The following is a 22,178-nucleotide window of genomic DNA, read 5'->3' as shown; positions in this document are numbered from 1 at the left end:
ACTTCCTGACGCTCTCACGCCCCTCCCACACATCCAGTGAGCGTTGCTCCTTTTATTGTTTTGCCGGGTGTTCGGCTCAGCCAGTAGACCACTGTGTAGGGGCTTAGTTGGCTAGCTTGTTCAAAGGGTCAGTATTTTAGGCTCTGCGGTCTCTGTGTTTCACAACTTTACGGTTGTAGCAGGAAAGCAGCCAAAGAGAATACTTAAGTGACTATGGCTGTGTTCCAATAAAACTTTATTGACACTGAAATTTTTTATTTCATGTATCAGGAAAGTCTTATTTTTTCCAACCATTTAAATGTATTCTACTGCAGTGTAAAATATGAATGTAATATCCCAGGTGTAGTTTTTAATCAGCGTAGAGTGGAGCGAGATGATTACTTTTCCACTTCTGGGTATCGATCAGAGTTGGAATGACCTAAGATTTTTCTTCAGGGAAACACCTCTACTCTCTAAGCTTGGACTAGGCAACTTCATTTGAGTTTCTGCCTTCTCTACATAGAAGCGGTAAAGGCCCCCAAATTCTTGGTGGGAGATTTCCAGTCTTCTACACTGGAAAGGACAGTGTTGGGAGAGGCAACAGGCTAAGGGCTCCGCGCATCCCTACATGCTCCCGCTGGGTATGCCGAGAATTCAAGGTCTTTTTACTCACCTGGGCCATTTCTCAGCCTTGTGTTTACAGGAAGCAAACACGCACGCGGGTGGGTGGTGGCGATGAGACAAAGAGCATGTTTGCTGACAATTCACTGTAAAAGTAGCGATTTCCCTGGGCTCAGTGTTGCTTTCCTATAAGGCACCCCACTGTTGGTGTTGGAATTTATCGAGGCCCATTCAGGGTCACCATCTTGCAACTTGGGGTGGGGGTGCGAGTCAAGAGTAATTGGGCTGCTTTTGCCGTAAGTAATGAACTTCTTTGTCTATGCCCCAGCTTCTCCATCTATGAAATAGCGACAGGCTAGTTTATCATCTTGTAAGGTAAAATCTGAGAACCTTTACAGTCTGGACATGCAAAAAAAAATTTTCCCCCCTCTGAAAACAGAATGTTGATTATTGTGCAAAAGTTCCTGCAGAGTTGTACTAATCATTTATTGAGGGGTCTATTTACCACGTGCCAAGTGCTGTGCTTGGTACAGGAGACACAGAAGTGAGTCTAATACAGTCTCTCCCTTGTTAGGAGCATATTCTTTAGTATGAAAGAGGGTCATTCTTCTGAAGGTCTTTTTCTTTTTTTAAACTTATTTTTAAAGTAACTTCTACCCCCAACGGGGTTCAAACTCCCAACTCTGAGATCAAGAGCCGGCCGCATGCTCGATCAACGGAGCCAGCCACGCGCCCCTATTCATACTCATTCTTTTGATGCCTCTCTCACAACCCAGTCCAAATCATTAGCGAGTCCTATAGACTCTACCTTTGAAATGTACACCACTTCCCAGCGCCCCTGCTGCCACAAACACGTTTCTCCTCGGAATCTAATAGCTTCCTGCTTCCGCCCTCGCTGCACTGTAGCACATTAGAATCACCTGGGGAACGGAAGCAGTACCGATGTCCAGTCTCCATCCCAAATGAAATCACTCCGTTTCCCCTGAGGTGGGGCCCCGGCACTGGTAATTTTAAGAGCTCCCAGGTCATTCCAGTTGCAGCTAAGAACGAGATCCACTGCTGTTGACAATGAGAAGATATTGTAGGGTTTCAGGCAAATGGCGACAGTCAAATGCTCTATTTAACCTGTAGCGCCATATGTGGTGGCCTTAATGTTTTCATGTGACTTTAGCCAAAGTGTGGAAGATGACTGAATAGGGTGAGATCAGGGGCAGGGTGAACACTTACCTGGTTATGAAATAATCTAACCAAGAGCTGCTTTTTAAAAGCCTGGAATGAGGTCGTGGCAGTGGGGATCTAGAAGAGATCAAACTGGAAAATACAGAAAGTAAAACCAATAGGACTATAACTACAGGTGAAGAACAGAGTGGCTTCTAGCCTCCCTGCCGAAGTTACTGTGAATTAAAAAAAAAAAAAGATTTGGGGGTGAAAGTTCTGTTTTAGATCAAATCCCTGAAGGTACTTTTGAGACAGGTGGTAACATTGACTATATGGCTCTGAAACGTGGGGGAAGATCACCTGGGTGGGAGACCACAACTGCAGTGGGGGCAGCAAGCAGTACCTTCTTCGTCGGGCTGTTCTCATCTAAAGATCTGAGTTTAAGCAGCTATATAGGGAGGGAGACAAAACAAACTTTCAATGCTCTAATCTCATCAAAATACATAATTTTATAAAATCGCGGATACATACTGTTTGTGCTCTGATTTTCCATTGGCATTAATCCTACAGGAAGAATCCCACTAAGTGCTGGAGCCATGGGTTCCAACCCTCCTTCTGTCGCCGTAGGACTACGGGACCTCAGGCAAGTCACTTCGGCGTCGCGGGCATCACTTTCCGCATCCGTACGGAGACCTCAGGGTTGCTTGCAAGCTCACACACGTATTTATACATATCACTAGAGTGCACATGCTTGCCAGTTTTAATGGCTATAGTGTTCTAAGGGCCTAATAATTGCAGTGAAAAACAGAGCCATGAAGAGAATAACAGAGAGGACGAAGTACATTTACAGGCACGTGCAAGTGAATTGTCACCGGAAGATAAAGTTGAAGAGTGAAACCTAACACTCTTCAAGTTCTGAAGGCCAAATTAAAAAATTTAGCAAGAAAAATCAGCACTTAGATTTGCATGAAACAGATCCTCAGGATTCAAATTTAGATCTTATCAGAAGCCTGCTTTAAACAATGTGAGGGGGAAGGGATTGGCTTATAAATATGTAAATTATCAAGACTTGTAATAGTTAAAACACACTAGGTATCGTATGTTAAGCTGCTGTCTTAACTGCTAATTAACCCGCCTGCCAGATTACCTGCCAAGCTCCCTTAAAATCTGCTGGCCTGGGCACAAGACCTCGCGTGGTTCACTTGCTTTCTGGTACACCGAACATTTCCGTCCTCTCCAATTTAGTCGTATGCTTAATAAGGCTTAGTTTTTTGCTCCCCAGTTTGTCCCAGTATGTAATCATGTCTCCTGAATTGTGTAACTGACGAAATGAGTGCAGAGGTGCCTTTATGAGACTTAGAGTTGAACGGTTGGAAGGACTCAAAGGCTACTCGCTACTGCTACCCCCACAGCAACGGGAATGCCTTGTGCCCAGATCTGTTTCCAGAGTCACCTATTTAGCCCAAGATTCCTGGAGAAATGGCTCATTCCGTATCTGGGGCATTGAACCTGAGATGTCAGAAGGAAATGAAGTCCCGAAACACTAGAGAAGGACTGTCAAAAGACATGAGCGCTACTAGAAGGGTTCCACCTCAAATTTGGGACAATCTGAGCAACAGAAACAATGGCCATAATCGATTTTCAATACATGGAACTGCCTGTCGTCACTGCCAAGCCCTTACTCTGAAAACTCTCAAGGAGAAGAATGTAAGTATGACCTTGCGTCGCATGCGTTCCCAGCGGATGACAGAAAGCTCTGCCTTACAGAAGTATGCGTCAGTAAACGTACGAATTGCCATTCTGCAAATCGTAATGAAACCGCTGATTCAGGGAGTGATCATCCTCACTGGATGTTAAACCACCGGCTGCTGGGCTGCTGACAAACAGGCTATCCATACGCTGCCGAAGTGTCAGTCCATAGACGAACCGCAACAGGAAAACCCTGTCTTCACACTGGAAGGGTATGGTGGTTACCATGTCAACCAAGTGGTCGGGTTTCCCATCACTGATAGTCAACCAAATGTTAGTGAGACTGGATGTGATGCAACACGGAATACATCTGTGAAGTGTTCATGTTACACGTCGAACTGGAAGCCAGTCAAGGCTTTGGCCCTAAATGCTAGTTTACAGAAAACGCAGGGGAGACAGGAACAAGATAAACCACATACAATCAGTTAAATCCTCAATGTGAGACATTCTACAACTGACCTGCTATATTAAAAAAAAAAAAAAAAAAAAAAAAAAGGTCCTGGAGAAAATCAGAGATGGGAGACATCTTGATAGATGAAACAGATTAACAAGTAAACATCATGTGTGAAACTCGACAGCATCAATAGGGAAAATTTAAACATGGATGAAGCATTAGATATTTGAAAATTATTCCTTTTTCAAGGTATGTAATGGTATGTGGTTATGTGAAAATCCATCCTTACTTTTATAAGATGCATGCTGAAATATTTAGGGGTGAAATGCCACATCTAACTTTCCAATTGTTCAGTAAAAGATGTTAAATTTTTAAAGCTAGGTGGTAGATATACAGTTCGCTTTATTACATTTTCTGTGTATTTCAACACCTTTGTAATAAAAAAGTTGTGGAAAATAAGACTTAAAAAAAACTTGGATTACATGTGGATCAGACAACTGTCAAAGTGGGAAAAATACACAAAGATTTATGGTTCTCTACCATTCTGTTATTTTTAAGGGCATCAACTGCCTCAGTGTATCAATGGAAGACTTTATAAATGCATTATTTACATAAAACTCACAAAGGCAGGAAATACAAATTAAAGCAAAGAAAGGCGCTATGGACTGTAACACTCCATACATTTATGCCAGGAGGGGAAAAAAAAAGTGTTGTGTAAGGTATGAAGTGGCATTATAAATAAAAATTGCATCTTAAATACAACGGTTATTTTCTAACATGGTAACTACGGCATAAACTTGATTTATGCAACCTGAAGACAACCTACACTTTGTCAAGGATTCCAGGACATCAGGGTTAACTGATGGGAGGACAAGGGAAAGCAATAACTTCTTGACGAAAACACTCAACAAGAAAGCTTTGAAGATGCCAGCACCCCGTGTCTTCGGCACCTGTTTGTAGGGTGTTCTTATCAGCAGTAACACCCAAGTGAAGCTGCATGGTCAACATATGCTTAAACTGCTATTTATGGCACTGGAATTTCTATCAGTTTTTCTTCATCCAGCTCAGGAAAACTTCCTGTGCAAAGATGTCCCATAATTTGTTTAGGAATATTCCCCACTGTTTCTGATTCTTCAATTTAAGTAGTTCCTATTACCCAATAAAGAACCACTATTTGTTTAGTATTTCTTTGCACACATGTACAAAAAAGAATTTTCAATGCAACCAACTTCACTCCGTATCTGTTAATTCCACCTTATTACTCAACTCTAACTTACCTACTTATTCATTAATTCAACAAACATATACCGACCACTTTCCATATGCAAGGCACTGAAGAAACAAATTAAGAGCAGGATGAAATCTCAGCTTTCACAATATGGTCTCATATTCTGATAGTGGAATGCTGTGGATATTAAATAAAATAGTATTTTTACCTATTTCTATTTGCATTTCTGCCAGTTTTCCTTTTATGTTTGGGACCCCACAAACTTAGTTAACCGTTTAAATAATTACTGCATCAATGGTAGTTTCTGCATCAATGCTTTTTCCAATGTTTTCTGACATTTTAAGAGCAATTCCCATTTTTACTTGTATGTATGAGAAAGTACCAATTCCAATTATTCCTTTAAAATCAGTCACTTCACTTTTAGTTCCTTCTTATCAACAGGCTGAATCTGGTCTTATTCACTCTCTTACTTTCTTCGGTAAAGCAAGTCTAACAACAGTTCAGGTTGTAAGTTACCTGTGTATTCTGTCTTAACTGCTAAGTCTTCACCCTTGTTTCCCTGACCCACTTTCTGTAGTGAACTTTACATCTATTTTCCATTACTGATCTTTTCCTCACTTTGTAAATAGCTGCTTTCACCACTTCTTCGTCTTGGGATACAGGCTCACATTTGGCAACCCAGTTTAGTAGGCTTCTTACGCTCATTCCGTGACATGTCCTCTGTCATCTTTCACTACTTTAGAAAGCTTTCCGTTGCTTAAATTAGCTGTGGTTTTCAGCACGATAAGAAGTCCTGAAAGGATCCAATTAGGAAGTCTGGGCCCTGCGCACAGTAGGCACTCAAGAAACGTGTCTCAACAGAAATGGGCTTTCTATGGTAAAGCAGCCATGGGAGAACCTTAAGTTATGAATTTAGGAGTCAGGGGAAAAAATGGGAATTTTATTCTTATTTCTTTCTTCAGGAGGACAGATGTCGAAACCTAAAGAAACTAAGGATAGTATGTTTTAAAGATGAATTTAAGGTTGGGTGTTTAATTTTTACCTGTTTAACTAAATTTGTACAAATGTCTAAGGGTTCTTTATACATTAGTTTATCCTAACAGATCATCTTTCCTAAAGCTCTCTTCCTTGAGTATTTCAATATTTAAAGGAAAATGTAATTAACAGTGGTCACATAAAAATTAAGATACTTTCCACTACATATATTTTGCAAACCTACTGGCTCCACATGGCAGTTATGGCAATAACAGGAAAAGGGAAGGGAACCCTTTACATATTTAAGGCTTCAAAGCTGGGAAGAAATAAAGGCCTGAAAGCAGCTTTTTCAATTATCCCAAGATTACTCACTGGCGTGAAATCCCTACTTGATGGAAGCTTTCCCAAGTTACATTCATAAGGTCTCATTGAGAAGTACTTGAAATACGAAGTTGAGGAGTTACAGATTTTTGAGTACTCTTACTTTTACAGGATTTCTTTCTGGAATGAATTGAACTGATATCAAATAAAGGTTAAGAAGTGAATGAAGTTTTCTTTTTAAATGTCACATTAAATTTAAATAGCTTATATCCACATTACTAATTCCGATACTTCTGCTGAACGATATCTAACATATATTGCACTTCTTTTGGGCTTGTTTCGAATAATGTTGTAACGGAGTACAAAATAAAATTTGAATGAATCGTGAAACCAAACTGAAGTCTCCCGTATCTATCAGTTATGATGTCTGGCACCTGTATGAACACGCTGATGCTGAATGAGGTTCGTACTCTGGGTGAAGGTTTTACCACATATCCGGCACGCATACGGCTTCTCTCCTGTGTGAATTCTCTGGTGTTGAATAAGGCATGTTCTCTGGCTAAAATCTTTATCACATTCATTACATTTATAGGGTCTCTCTCCAGTATGAGTTCTCTGATGTTGATTAAGTGATGAGGAGTAAATAAAAGCTTTCCCACATTCATTGCATTTATACGGCTTCTCTCCGGTATGAATCCTTTGATGCTGAGTAAGATTGGCACCCTGTCTATACGCTTTCCCACATATATTGCATTTGAAGGGTTTCTCTCCATTATGAATCCTTTGATGCTGAGTAAGGTGGACGCTCTGGCTGAAGGCTTTGCCACACACACTGCATTTGTATGGTTTCTCCCCAGTGTGTGTTCTGTGATGTTGAGTAAGGTTTGCACTCTGGCTGAAGGCTTTTCCACATATTTTACATATATAGGATTTCTCCCCAGTGTGAGTAGTCTGATGCTGAATGAGAGTTGAGGAATGAGCAAAGGCTTTTCCACACTCGTTGCATTTATAACACTTCTCTCCAGAATGAATTCTCTGATGCCGAATGAGGTAAGTACTCTGACTGAACACTTTCCAGCACTCATTGCATTTATAGGGTTTCTTTCCGGTATGTATTTTTTGATGTTGAAGGAGGTGTGTACTCTGACTGAACGTCTTCCCACACTCATTGCAGATGTAAGGTTTCTCACCGGTATGAACTCTCTGATGATTAATCAGCGATGAGCTGTGGCTGAAGGTTTTACCACATTCCAAGCATTTATACGGTTTCTCTCCAGTATGTGTCCTCTGATGTATAGTAAGGTGTGCACGCTGGCTGAAGTCCTTCCCACAGTCATCACACTTGTAGGGTTTCTCTCCAGTATGAATTCTCTGATGTATAGTAAGGTGTGCACGCTGGCTGAAGGCTTTACCACACTGGTGGCATTCGTACGGTTTTTCCCCAGTATGCATTCTCTGATGTGCGATGAGGGATGAGATATGCCTGAACTCTTTCCCACATTCTTCACATTCATGAGATTTTTCTTTGGCATGGGTACTTTGGTGTTTCACGAAGGATGGGTTCTTCCTAAACTTTTTCCCACACACATTACACTTATAAGGCTTCTCTCCGGGATAAATCTTTCTATGTACAATACCATATGAGACATGACTGAAGGTTGCCCTGCCTTCATCATACATAGTTTTATTATCTGATTGGGTACCAAACTGAATAATTAGGTTTGAATGCTTTTCAAAATTATTTCTATATATATCATATTTACTAAGATACTCTTCCATAGGGTCATCTTCTTTCGAGAGGACTGACTTCAAAGCGAAATTTCTTTCATTAGTGGGAATCTTCCTGAAGGTATCTGATGCTTGCCTCCCTAATCTCTCATCGTAGTCATATGGTTCTTCCAATTTGATGGTCTGAGTTCCAGTCTTTGTGAGTTTAGAAGTATTTGTAACTGGAGTACATTCTTGGGCTTCTGTTTTCCATTCTGGGATAAAAAGAATATACAATATAAAAAGTTTTCCTCTATTTGGAGTAAGGAAACTGCCAAAACAGAAACGAAATACTGAACATGAATAAAATGCTTAAAAAGACCATGGCTCTGACAACCTCATAACGTGGTACTTAAACCTTGGGAACAGGGGCAGAAAACCAGAAGACCAAACTGCTGAAAAAGGAGAGGCTCCTCACCACTCACCATAGGCACAGATTAATAAAATAGGTTAGGCCAAGTGCCCAGGCTAAGAGATGTGAAAACAGGGGCACCTCAGGGACCCAGTTGGTTAAGCGGCTGCCTTTGGCTCAGGTCATGATCCCAGTCAGGGTCCTGGGATCAAGCCCCACATCGGGGTCCCCGCTCAGCAGAGAGCCTGCTTCTCCTCCTCCCTCTGCTGCTCCTCCTGCATGTGCTCTCGCTCTGTCAAATAAATAAATAAAATCTTAAAAAAAAAAAAAAGAGAGATGTGAGAACACCAGGTAAGACTGGGATAACGTGGGATGGCTTCATGGATTGATTTGTATAAAGCAGACACGGACTCTCATTGACTCCTTCCAACCTACTCTTCACGATCCACATAATATTCCAAAAGCAATTTCAAGGAGTGTTCTCCATGTTTAAATAGCTCTAGTAAATCTCTCATAGTAATAGTTCTCAAAGTACAGTCCCCAGACCAGTGGCATAAACTACACTATCATTCGGGAATGTTTTACATTATTGGTCCCCATCCAGACAAGCTGAATCAGAAACTTTGGGGGCTATGGAACCAGAAAAGACCCCAACAGCCAAAGGAATGTTGAAAAAGAAAACCAAAGCTGGTGGCATCACACTCCCGGGGTTCAAGCTCTATGACAAAGCTGTGATCACCAAGACAGTATGGTACTGGCACAAAACAGACACACAGGTCAATGGGACAGAACAGAGAGCCCAGAAATGAACCGTCAACTCTAGAGTCAACTAATCTTTCACAAAGCAGGAAAGAACATCCATGGGAAAAAAAAGTCTTTTCAACAAATGGTGTTGGGAAAATTGGACAGCCACATGCAGAAGAATGTAACAGGACCATTTCCTGACACCAAACACAAAAAATTGACTCAAAATGGATGAAAGACCTAAATGTGAGACAGGAATCCATCAAAATCCTAGAGGAGAACACAGGCAGCAGCCTATGCGACCTCGGCCGCAGCAACTCCTTACTAGACACGTCTCCAAAAGCAAGGGCAACAAAAGCAAAAATGAACTATTGGGACTTCATCAAGATAACAAGCTTTTGCACAGCAAAGGAAACAGTCGACAAAACTCAAGACAACCCACAGAATGGGAGAAGATATCTGCAAATGTCTTACCAGATAAAGGGCTAGTCTTCAGATCTATAAAGAACATATCAAACTCAACACCCAAAACACAAATAATCCAGTCAAGAAATGGGCAGAAGGGGCGCCTGGGTGGCACAGCGGTTAAGCGTCTGCCTTCGGCTCAGGGCGTGATCCCGGCGTTATGGGATCGAGCCCCACATCAGGCTCCTCCGCTATGAACCTGCTTCTTCCTCTCCCACTCCCCCTGCTTGTGTTCCCTCTCTCGCTGGCTGTCTCTATCTCTGTCGAATAAATAAATAAAATATTTAAAAAAAAAAAAAAAGAAATGGGCAGAAGACATGAATAGACATTTCTTCAAAGACACGTAAATGCCCAACAGACACATGAGAAAATGTTCAATATCCCTTGGCATCAGGGAAATACAATCAAAACCACAATGAGATACCACCTCACACCAGTCAGAATGGTTAAAATTAACAAGTCAGGAAACAACAGATGTTGGTGAGGATGTGGAGAAAGGGGATCCGTCTTACGCTGCTGGTGGGAATGCAAGCTGGTACAGCCAATCTGGAAAACAGTATGGAAGTTCCTCAGAAAGTTAAAAATTGAGCTACCCTGCGACCCAGTAATTGCATTACTGGGTATTTACCCAAAGGATACAAACACAGTGATCAGAAAGGTTACCTGCACCCCAATGTTTATAGCAGTAATGTCTACAACGGCCAAACTATGATGGAAAATGCCCAGATGACCATCAGCAGATGAATGGATAAAGAAGATGTGGTAAAGGGGCGCCTGGGTGGCTCAGTTGGTTAAGCGTCTGCCTTCGGCTCAGATCATAATCCCAGGGTCCTGGGATCGAAACCCACGTCAGGCTCCCTGATTAGAGGGGAGTCTGCTTTTCCCTCTCCCTCTGCTGCTTCCCCTGCTTGTTCATTCTCTCCCTCCCTCCATCTCCCTCTCAAATAAATAAATAAATCTTAAAAAAAAAAAAAAGAAAGAAGATGTGGTATATATATACAATGGAGTATGACTTGGCCATCAAAAAAAATCTTACCACTTGCAATGGCGTGCATGGAACTAGAGAGTATTATGCTAAGCAAAATAAGTCAATCAGGGAAAGACAATTACATGATTTCACTCATATGTGGGATTTAAGAAACAAAACAGGATCGTAGGGGAAGGGACGGAAAAATGAAATAAGAAGAAATTAGAGAGGGAGACAACCATAAGAGACTCTTAGCTACAGGAAACAAACTGAGGGTTGCTGGAGGGGAGATGGGTGGGGGAGATGGGGTAATTGGCTGATGGGCATTAAGGAGGGCACATGATGTAATGAGCACTGGGTGTTATATGCAACTGATGAATCACTGAACTCTACCTCTGAAACTTACAATACATTATATGCTAATTAACTGGGTAAATAAAATAAAGAAACTTTGGGGGCACCTGAGTGGCTCAGTCAGTTAAGCGACTGCCTTTGGCTCAGGTCATGATCCCAGCATCCTGGGATTGAGCCCTGTGTCGGGTTCCCTGCTCAGCGGGGAGCCTGCTTCTCCCTCTCCCCCTGCCCTCCCACTCCCCGCTCATGCTTATGCTCTCTTAAGTAAAATCTTAAATAAATAAATAAATAAATAAATAAATAAATAAATGAAGGGAACTTTGGAGACAGGACTACGCAATCTGTTTTACAAAGCCCTCCAGGTGGTTCTGATGTTCACTGAAGTTTGAGCACCAAAGGCTTAAAGGAGAAAAGCTAAAAGTTCAAAATACCCCCACTTGACATATTTAGTACCCAAATAATCCAGCCTTTCCTAATCTACTGTATCTTCTGCCAAACTTCACATTTAGCTTAAAATTTAAAGTTATCCACATAACTTCAAGCTACCTCCTCATAGCCTTCTATGGGTGCCATGCAAATTCCAGACTTAGGCATTCTCTCTCTTTTTTAAAGATTTTATTTATTTGACAGAGAGAGCAAGAGCAGGGGGAGGGGCAAAGGGAGAGGCAGAAGCAGACTCCCCGCTGAGCTTGGAGACAGACATGGGGCTTGATCCCAGTTCCCAAGATCATTATCTGAGCCACAACCAAGAGTTGAAGCTCAACTGACTGAGCCACCCTGGCACCCCAAGACTTACGCATTCTCTTAAGATAACTTCTCTATCTATTAAGAAAAAAAAATGTATGACCCAGTTCCTGTTTTCCTCTTTCTTAGAATCCTAAAGTGCAGATTAGGTTGAATCATATGAACTTGCTTTTTGTAAGTCAACATGGTTGAAGTATCAGCAGTCTCATGTGATTCAACCCAGGGGCCATGACGGCACATGGCCTTACGTTATTACTTCACCGTTTTGTGTGCTTCTTGTATTTCCAACTTAGATGCAAACTCTGACAACAGCCTATGATTCTTTCACATTTCCTTCAGAAAATGGCCCAAGACTCTGGATATGGTGGCCACTCAACTGAACTGGTAAAATAAATGACAATAATTTGTTGTAAAAAGGTGAACCAGATGGGGCGCCTGGGTGGCACAGCGGTTAAGCGTCTGCCTTCGGCTCAGGGCGTGATCCCGGCGTTATGGGATTGAGCCCCACATCAGGCTCCTCCGCTATGAGCCTGCTTCTTCCTCTCCCACTCCCCCTGCTTGTGTTCCCTCTCTCGCTGGCTGTCTCTATCTCTGTCGAATAAATAAAATCTTTAAAAAAAAAAAAAAAAAAAGGTGAACCAGATGAAAGCACACACATACACATAAAAGCGAAGTGAACAAAAAAATATCCCTGTCCTTAAATCTGTCTGCAAAGCAATCAAATATGTATTTATTCATGCCTATTCTGTTTCCAGTATGATGGTTTAAAACAAATTTAAATTATAATATCTTTCTCCCTTGAAATCACATCAAAAACACAGGGCTTTCAAATATTATGAATTACGTAATGAAATATAATCAAATATGGAATTTATAATATAGTGAAAATGGTACTGGATAGTTCAGAAATTTTCTAAGATGGAGATCAAAATAGAAAAACCTTATATCAATTCCACAGAATCATATGTGATCATTAAAATTGATAGCTGCCATTCGCCAATAAAGGACTAGAGTAAGGGAATACTGGAATATTGATAACTGGTAAAAATAACTAGGTAGATTTACGTACTTTGATTCAGATACAAAAATTAGAGCTGACATTAGAAAATGCTTGGGAGTATGTTAAATGAAAAAAGTCATCCCATAGCTTGCATGAAAATGCACTCGAACTAGAAAAATATTATCAAAGAGCTAAGAGGATTATAGCTTTTAGGTTTTTAAAAAGATTTTATTTATTCATTTGACAGAGAGAGCACAAGGAGGGGGAGCAGCAGGCAGAGGGAGATGGAGAAGCAGGATCCCCACTGAGCAGGGAGCCCCATTCGGGGCTCATTACCAGGACCCCAAGATCATGACCTGAGCCGAAGGTAGATGCCCAACCGAGCCACCCAAGCGCTCCATAAGAAAAATATTTAAAAACAACTCTCTCAAACCAGGATTTGTTACTGTCCCTTCCAGAAGAACAAAGTGAGAATGTTAATGGATTATATAGGTAGGGGTGTGTGTCACACACACAAAATGAGATAGTACCGGAAGCTGAGTTTAATTGTTTTTAAAGATTTATTTATTTATTTGAGAGAGTGAGTGCATGAGAGCGAGCATTTGAGAGCGGGAGGGGCAGAGGGAGATGGAGAGAGGGAATCTTAAGCAGGCTCCACACTTAGTGCAGAGCCTAACTCAGGGCTCATCTCACGACCCTGAGATCATGTGACCTGAGGCAAATCAAGAGCTGGACGCTCAACTGACTGAGCCACCCAGGTGCCCCATTAATTGATTCTATGTAGTCAGGATCAGTCTATGGCAGAGTGTACCATACACCTGAAAAGTAAAAGCACTAAAGGAATAACAGGCTTAAAATAACAAGTGTGAACCATGACAATGAAGAAATTGCTATAATAAATACACCTTTTTAAACCAATCAGTTTATTGGTAATTCAAAAAGTTAGTATTACTAAGCATATAAATATATGCATTTAACCAGAATGGACTGGTGGGAAGTGTTAAGTGTCTACTGGTGAACAGGGCCAAAGAGTGGCACAATACTTCTCATAGATGAAATCGGTATTGACTCAGATAATCAAAAAAGCTTCCGGGTAGGTATGATTTGAGTTGAACCTTTAAGAATGGCTAGGTTAAATAAAGAACTGTGAAAGTCCGGAGACAGGAATGGCCGTCGAAGACCACTACTACGATTTGTGAATTATCAAAGTTTCCATTTCCCGAAGGACGACTAATTAGATATCCTAACCAAAGGTTCAACTGGTTATGTACCTCTATGCTGGGAAGAAAGGGAAATCCTCCGAGGCCACAAATCAAGCAAAAGCAGGAAGATGGAGGTCAGCAGGAGCTGACTGACACAGCTCCTCACTCTGGTTAATGGCCTTACACTTCCATTTTGAGGGTGCAAGGGGTCCGGGGGCCAGAAACAAAGCCTGGGGCCCTGACAAGGAAGGGAGGCTGACAGGACTCCTGAGCATACAGGGTTAAACTCTGCTTAAGGACTGGCTAGAAAAAGAACACAAAACCTAAAAAAAATCTCGCTTCTACAGAAGTCAAAAAGGAACTTGACTTTCTCAGCCCTGGTGCTCTTTGGAGGGAGAAAATTCTCCCCCTAAAATAACCATAAAATGCCCCCTCTTGGGGATGACAGCCCCAACGCATGCTGCCTGAATGATCTAAAAAACCCCTCAGGCTCAAATTAAAGGGGTCCCAGACCGGCAGTACCTTCCAGGAGACTATCCTGACTCTAGTCTAGGCCCGTTTCCATTATGTCGCGCGTGTTTCTTCAGTGCTGGAGTGTGCCAAAATCACCCCACGGAGAATTTACTGTGCTACAAGTACATAGAGGTCATTCTGCTATAAATTATGAGAAGAATGAAGAATTAGCTTTTCAAGTCGTAGTACCCAAGTTTGGGACAACTGAGCGTGAAAAACAAAACAAAACAAAACTGGAATTAGTGGACTAATAACACGCTGAATCTGGAAAAATTCCATTAGTCCAAAATGACATGTTCACATCAAAAATGAGGTGGAAGGAAAAACGAATCTTTACAGGAGAAAGCTATTAATCCTGTAGAAGTGAAGACTGAATTCGAAAATCAGCATCTTGAAATCGGCAGTGCAATAAAGCAAGACTCAAGAATGGATGCTAAAAATCCTTAAATAAAACAGTACCAGGGAATGGAATAGTCACCTGGCCTCTAAGTATCACGCCGCAGATTACTTATTGATTATGAAGAGACAAATGCACCTTTAAAATGGAGAGATCCGCTCAACAGCACCTTAACTAAAATGAGTATCACCAATGATGAGACAAATGGCAATGGAGAGCACACACCTATGTCGTCTGTTTGATAACGTATTTCGTCTGCATCTAAATGTAAGGAAACAACCGGACAAATCCAGATTGTGGGTCATTCTAAAACACCTGGACCGGATCCTTCAGAAAAATGTCAGAAGGGAAGCAGAAGGGAAGGAAAGGGGAAAGAACAAAAACAAAGTGTGTGTGTGTGTGTGTGTGTGTGTGTGTGTGTGTGTAAACAGATAAAGCAAAGGGGCACCTGCGTGGCTCAGTCGGTTAAGCACTTGACTTGATTTCAGCTCAGGTCATGATCTCAGGATGGAGCCCTGTGTCAGACTCCGCACTCGGTGGGGAGTCTGCTGAGATTCTCTCTCTCCCTCTGCCCCCTCTCCTCCCAAAAAGAGAGAAAGCAAAAGTGGCTAAATGATGGTAGCTGGTGGTTCCAGGTGAAAATTACACAGGTGTTCAATGCACTGATTCTGCAACTTTTCTGTAGGTTTGAAGCTCTTTTGGAGGAAGAACGGAATGGGAAGAACCAAAAAGCCCACCAACAAGGAACAGATTCAATAAATTATGAGACACACAATAAAATGAACTCTTTAAAAAAAGAGAATGAGGAAGCTCTTTATACCCTCACTTGGAACACTTCTCAAGATATGCTTTTAAGAAAACAAAAGCAAAGTACAAAACCGTGTGTACAGTTTGCTACCATTTCTGTTAGAAAATGGAGGAAAAGGCTGACTTAGTAGAGTGTGCGACTCAATCCAGGGTTAAGAGTTCGAGCCTCACAGGGCGCCTGGGTGGCACAGCGGTTAAGCGTCTGCCTTCGGCTCAGGGCGTGATCCCGGCGTTGTGGGATCGAGCCCCACATCAGGCTCCTCCGCTATGAGCCTGCTTCTTCCTCTCCCACTCCCCCTGCTTGTGTTCCCTCTCTCGCTGGCGTCTGTATCTCTGTCGAATAAATAAATAAAATCTTAAAAAAAAAAAAAGAGTTCGAGCCTCACACTGGGGGTAGAGATTACTTAAAAATAAAATCTAAAAAGGAGGAAAAAACATTTTTTCCCCCAAATGATATAAAGAAAGCATCCCACATATAGGATTTTTAAGAAAAAATGTACACACACACACACACGTACATAGTAAAGATTTTATTTGAGAGAGAGCGAGAGAGCATGAGCAGGGAGAAGGAGCAGAGGGAGAAGCTGACTCCCTGCTGAGCAGGGAGCCTGCTGTGGGGCTCGATCCCAGGACCCTGACATCGTGACCTGAGCTGAAGGCAGATACCTACCCGACTGAGCTACCCAGGTGCCCCCAAAACATTTTTAAATTGACTTTATATGCAAACAGGAAAAAAACAAAATACCTGAACAGAAACAACTAGAAACAGGCATCAGTGGTTAGGTGCTAGGAGATGCAGGAACTTACGCTACACAGTAAGAGAACATGTTTGAATCTTTTGAAGATTTTTTTTTCAAAATTAGAAAATAAAGAAAAGAAGAAGTTAGGAAGTGGAGGCTGGAGGCTACAGGGGTTTGCTGGTAAACAGAATAAGAGAAACTTACAAAGAAGAAGGTCTGAAACTTAAAATTTTAGGGACATTCACACATGCTTATAAAAGAGGGAGGAGACAACAGCACAGTGAAAGTGCCAGACAAAGCTGGGGATGGGACGCAGGGGTCACAGGGAAGGATGAAGTGAGAGACACTGGGGAAAAGTAGAATACTGGTGTCTGGAAACTCTTCCTGAAGTGAAGGCGGCCTCTGCAAGGAAGCAATGCCAAACAGTTTAGTGCTTCTGACAGGCCGGACGTCTCTGCGGAGTGACTCGGCCATATTTAAAAAACAGATCTCACTGCACTTACGTTTTTAAATGCAAACAGTCTCATGACAGTTATTCTCTCACCTGGACTAGGGCCTTCTAAGATTTCTTTTATCACCATCCATGGTTCTTCCAGTATGGGAATCACAGTTGGTCGGTACACTGTAAGTCCTGTTTAGGAGAAATAGAAGGAGTTTTATCCTGGAGATAAACAGTTGTTCGAATTTTACTGCCTGACTTCCACTTAACTGTGAGGACAGACTTCTGCAGGAAAGCAACGGTTCATGGATGTGATCTAGGGGGAGAAGTAGATCACTGTGCTTTTTAGTGCTGGGATAACAAAGTCCTACTACTCAGGAGGGTATGTGCAGAGAGCTCATGGCAGGAGGATCACAGGAAAAGCATGGAGTGGGCAAGGTGCAGTGTTGTGTGGAAGCCCTGGGAAGCTGTGTGGCATAGTTTTCCATGATCCTTCACTTAGAAACCTTTTATTTGGGAAAAGGGAGAACATGGCTTTGTCTATGCCCGAATGGGATGAGCACACTCACCTCTAGGTCCCACTCTTGGCAAAGTGTTCAGAGGCCAACTCATTTTTAACACCAGAGGAAAGAAAGATGGCGGATACGCTGGCAAGAGCGGGCGCGGAGGATGCTTACCCAGAGAAACCATGTTCCAGTAGTTTTGTAATGTCACCGTCTTGTACAATTCCTTCTGTACGGGACGCATTATCTCCCAGTCCTCCTGGGTGATATCCACAGCCACATCTTTGAATGTCATTGATTCCTGAAACGGCCAATATAACTTGGTTCAAGAACGGGTAGGAGGAGGATAGTGGGAACACCAGGGATGTGTGTGCTGGGGGGGAACCACAGAATCTTGACCTTTAGTAAGACCCTCAAGGTGATCTAGTTAAAAGCCTCACCCAAGTTACAGATGAGCACACTCGAATGGTCCTACAGGGAAGTCCGAAAATAGAGACTTTGTCATTATGTTTTCAGCTGTATGAGTGTATGTATTGGCTCCAACCTAAAGGAGGGTTTTACCCAGGTTAGCAGTTGAATGGTGGTGCTTTTCAAGCTCTGCCTTAAGAATTCAGTGTGTTATAATCTGAAATTTTAAGATATACTTGTGTGCTCTAGGATGAAAATGCAGAGCCCTTCCTTCCTTCCTTTTTAAAATAAAATTGGGACCAAAACCCACACTGTTGAACTGTTATACTTTTAACACATTTCACAATCTGGTAAGGTTTTCTCTTTTCTCTTTTTCTTCCTTCTGTTAAAAAAAAAAAATCGATTCCTTTTACATGTTTTTCAAATAAACTTCGTAAGTTCCTTATAAAAATTGTATTGGGGCTTTGACAATTACACTGTTAATAATTTAGGAAGAAGAGACAATTTCACAACATTCAAAGCTTCCTTCATGTCTTACAGTATGATACAGGACCTGGATGTACTACAAAATTTATACTACGTTTAGACCTAGATATTTTAAATTCTGGGGGCGGGGAAAACTATGCATAGCATCTTTTCTTTCATTTTATCACCTGCCTGATTTTAATGTATATGCAAGAAAGTGAATAATTTTCTTCTTTTTAAAAAGTAAGCCCTATGTCCAGCACGAGGCTGGAACTCATGACCCTGAGATCAAGAGTCGCAAGCTCTACCAACTGAGCCAGCCACCCATGAAAATGATTCTCATATGCCGTTTTCTGTAGTAATCGCCTTACTCAAATTTTCTACTGTTTCCCAGTTTTTCCCTTGATTTTCTTAGGGTTTTCAGGTAAACAATCATAGTGTCCAAGAATAATAATTTTACTCTACCAATTTCAGATGTATTTATTTACAGTAAAATTTTCTCTTAAGGTGGCCTGATAGAACACAGACTCACAATCAACAATAACACCAGAAAACACATGGCCTTTAATTACTTGTTAATGAGAAAAATAATTTTAGAACTATTGCTTATTGATGATTTATTGTAATCAAGGCTACCCCGAGTCTCATAATGTTTAATCCTCACAATCTAAGAAGTAAATTCTATTTATTAGCATTTAATCACTCAGGCTAAGCATGGTGAAGTATCTTGCCCCAAATTATAGGTTCAGAATCAGGCACCAGACCTGACTCATCTGGCTGTGGAGGTCAATCCCTTAATCTCTATGCAATGTTACTGCCTTAAAATCAAACACTGAGGAAAGGCATATCAGGGGAAGGCAACAAGAGCCTATTTCCTATAAAGGGCAGTCACTTATCTTAACAGGCCAAGGTGGATTTAAAGACAGAAACTGATGTTTAAGTCCTAGATTGGGCTTTTGGGGGTACAGAAGTTACAGGGCCAGGACATAAAACGTCCTCACACAAACACCTCCAAGAAGCCATTTTAAAATCACAGAAAAAACTAACACTTACTTTGGTCACCAAGTCATTTAACCACCCTGCCTGGAAAGCAGGTCTTCCTTTGGGGTCTTCCTCTGGGATCTCTTGGGGAAGGGCAGAGTTCTGAGGAGCAGCTAGGGAAGGGAGACCATGATGGAGATTAGTCCTATCTGAACAGCCCAGGAAACTTCACCAAATAGATGCCTATACTTTCCTAAAGTGAGAAATGAGTAAGAAACCAAAAACACACCCCTACTTCAAAGAATCTGAGGGAAGGACTAATGACTTGTCCTAAGATACCAATGCAGGCTTCAAAAACAAGTCTGTTCTGGGACTGCTAAGGATATGTACCAAATTCCCAATTTTCTACTAAATCTTCGTGTGATGTAAATTGTGTATGCTGTCTCTTAATACGGAAATGTGCTCTGGACCCTTTTCTACCTTTTTGGAAGCCTGTTATTATAAAATCCAATTCACAAAGCCAATGACTTAATGGCTCAAACCTCTGCAGGTAAAATTCCCGAGGGCTCATGAGCGGGTAATTGGGCTGTGTCTGGTCATTGTTTTAGGACACTAGGCAATGAGTGTTTGGTCTCAAGCAGTGGGAAGGGGCACACCACGCAGGATGGGGTGCATGTTAAAGCCTGTTCTCACTCACTGCCCTTTGCTCCCCCCACTTTCTTTAAAGGGCTGCTCTGTGATAGGCTGGTTGACTTCTCTAACCACCCAGGATTCCTCCCCTTTCTGCCCTACAATTCTCACCTTCCTCCTCTTCTAGAATCTGAGTCAAATCCTCCACCAGAGTCACCACTTCCTCACTGCTCTCTGGGTATTGGGACTTCACCCAAGTCCTAACCTCCCCAGGCAGGATGGTCAGGAATTGCTCCAGCACCAGCAGCTCCAGGATTTGTTCCTTTGAGTGAATCTCAGGTCTCAGCCATTTAAGGCAGAGCTCTCGGAGTTGATTCAATGCCTTTCGAGGACCCGCTACGTCTGGATATGGAAAATTCCTAAAATTCTGTCGACAGGTCTCAGTGTCACGCAAGATTCTTGAAGCAAGGGCTTCCTTCTCAACACTGTGGGGTCCACTCTGAGCCTTGTCTGGCTTCCACATGAGAAAGACTTGGGAGCGTGAAGAACTGGTCATCCTCTTGCATGAGGCTAACATGGCTACAGACGGGAGAGTCAATCTGGCAATATCCTTTATATCTCCAGTAGTGAGCCAACTGCTTGAAGTCTCATGCTAGAGCCACAAAGACATTAGATCAAGGGCCGCTGCAGCCAAGGGCAGAACAGGGTCAAGGTAGAGTTAGCAGCCTTAGTTACAAATTCTGAGCCCAGAACTTGCAGGGATGGTTAAGAGACCCTGAAACACAAGAATAGACCATAAAGTCAAGAATTCTGGTGCTCTCTGCTATACACACACACAAACAGTAATAGCCTGTTCAGTGTGCACAGATAAACACACACAGACTTTACCTTGGTCTTCCTCCCCTACCTCCTCAGGCTTGTGAGATAAATGCGATCTGTTGGGGACAGGGCTTGGGACTGCTATCAAATGGTGGTAACAGAAGCAAAGACCTGAATCATGAGCAAAACAATAGATCAAACTTCTAACTTGCTGAAACAGTACTTAAACTTTCACAGAGAGGGGGGAAAAGCTTTGGTATTTTTCTGATGTTACAGAAGCTATCAAGGACTGAACTGGCTCTCAGTAACAACAGAGCTTATCTATAGAACAAACTGGGAGAATCCTTCCTAATAAAGTGCTCAACGTTCCCAAGGAAACTGTCAAGGAAAAAAGAGCGAGCCATTTACCTGTTTTGCATATTAATGCCAGTCTCTTCTAGCTTTTCCCTATCTAAGGGCTGAAGAGACAAGCCGGTCGGACTGGAAAAAAGTGGGAGAGAGGCTGGTGTGACTTGAAGCCCTTTTAAATGCTTCTACAGGAGACAATTTCTCATGAATAAATTTGAAACCAGGATCCCGAGGAAAACCTCAGAACAGGCCTGACCCGGCGACCTGACACCACCTGTCCACGGGCTCCAGCTCTGAACCCTCCTCAAGCTCAGTCGTGTAACCAAAGCCAACTGTTTACAGGCCCTGCAGAGGATATGCGCCGGCCGCGACCGTCGCCTCCCCTGCCCGCTCGGGTCTCCCTAACTCCTCTTCAGCCGGAGGGTCGCGGGCAGCGGCGGAGTGGGGACCCGGGCCGCCGCAGCTGCCTCCACCCCGTGCTCGCCTTCTCCGCAGGCCGCGAGCGCGGACGCCGCGCGGGGACGGGCTGGGGCTCCGGCCTGACCGCGCGGACACTCGCCCCGGGCGCCCTCGACATCATTACCTGTCGCTGGGACCCGGCGGACGCGCAGCCGGAGCGGCCGGAGAGGCCCGGGGCAACAATGGCGGCGGGGGCGCGGGCGCCTGCGTGGCGAGCTCAGCCCCGCGCTGCGGAGGGGGTTCTGGCTCCGCCGCTTCCCTAACCCGGAAAGCACGACGTGTCTCGGCCAGGAGCCGCACCTTCCAGCCCGGTCCTCAGAAGCCTGGCCCGGAACTCACCGCGCCTCGGCTCCACCGCGACCTCGCCTCAGCGCCACTGCGCATGTGCCCAAGGGGAACGCTGCGCGCCCGCTGAGCCAATCGGAAGGCGCGTCCCGGCCCTCCCGCCCGCCCGAGCCCCATTCCGTGGACCTGTCTCCATGGTAACCTCCTCCACCCATCACTGCGACTTGCTTCTTAGCCTGCAAGGTTCTACGGGAACTTTAAATTAGTTTCCCCGGGCAGAAGCAGGTCTGGTAGATGACTGGGAGGTCCGGGAGCTACTAGCATCTTGGGGAGGGGGATGCGGATGGGCAGCGGTTAAAGCTCC

The 22,178-nt window shown here is 43.1% G+C and overlaps 1 protein-coding gene across 5 annotated transcripts; it reads right to left on the bottom strand.

Moving 5' to 3' along the window:
* Positions 1–285: 285 nt before the first annotated feature.
* ZNF287 (zinc finger protein 287) lies at positions 286–21,918 on the bottom strand. 5 transcript variants are annotated; one of them, XM_087867649.1, is made up of 7 exons: positions 21,654–21,900; positions 20,792–20,893; positions 20,075–20,678; positions 19,346–19,446; positions 17,594–17,720; positions 17,022–17,108; positions 289–8,407 (listed from the first exon to the last, which is right to left on the bottom strand). In XM_087867649.1, the coding sequence occupies exons 3-7, from the start codon at positions 20,478–20,480 to the stop codon at positions 6,840–6,842; spliced, it is 2,289 nt and encodes a 762-aa protein (XP_087723775.1). In that variant the 5' UTR covers positions 20,481–20,678; positions 20,792–20,893; positions 21,654–21,900; the 3' UTR covers positions 289–6,839. The 5 variants fall into 5 exon arrangements, with proteins under 5 accessions (XP_087723778.1, XP_087723775.1, XP_087723776.1 ...); XM_087867650.1 differs by lacking the exon at positions 21,654–21,900 and adding an exon at positions 21,131–21,607; XM_045778230.2 differs by lacking the exon at positions 20,792–20,893 and having other exon boundaries at positions 21,869–21,918.
* Between the last annotated feature and the right edge of the window lie 260 nt (positions 21,919–22,178).

The sequence above is a fragment of the Ursus americanus genome, chromosome 14, assembly GCF_024610735.1.
Source record: "Ursus americanus isolate L20-20 chromosome 14, mUrsAme1.1.p, whole genome shotgun sequence".
In the NCBI taxonomy this organism is placed as follows: Eukaryota; Metazoa; Chordata; class Mammalia; order Carnivora; family Ursidae; genus Ursus; species Ursus americanus.
The sequence above is the reverse complement of the archived record's forward strand: the minus strand, read 5'-3'. Positions and strand labels throughout refer to the sequence as shown.

What these genes read in the sequence shown, in the direction of transcription:
- ZNF287 (XM_045778230.2), bottom strand. Translation starts at nt 20,480, where the DNA reads ATGTTAGCCTCATGCAAGAGGATGACCAGTTCTTCACGCTCCCAAGTC. An exon ending in GATTCTAGAAGAGGAGGAAG is followed by an intron (nt 19,447 to 20,074) that starts GTGAGAATTGTA and finishes TCCCTTCCCTAG; the next exon opens with CTGCTCCTCAGAACTCTGCC. An exon ending in TAAATGACTTGGTGACCAAA is followed by an intron (nt 17,721 to 19,345) that starts GTAAGTGTTAGT and finishes TGGCCGTTTCAG; the next exon opens with GAATCAATGACATTCAAAGA.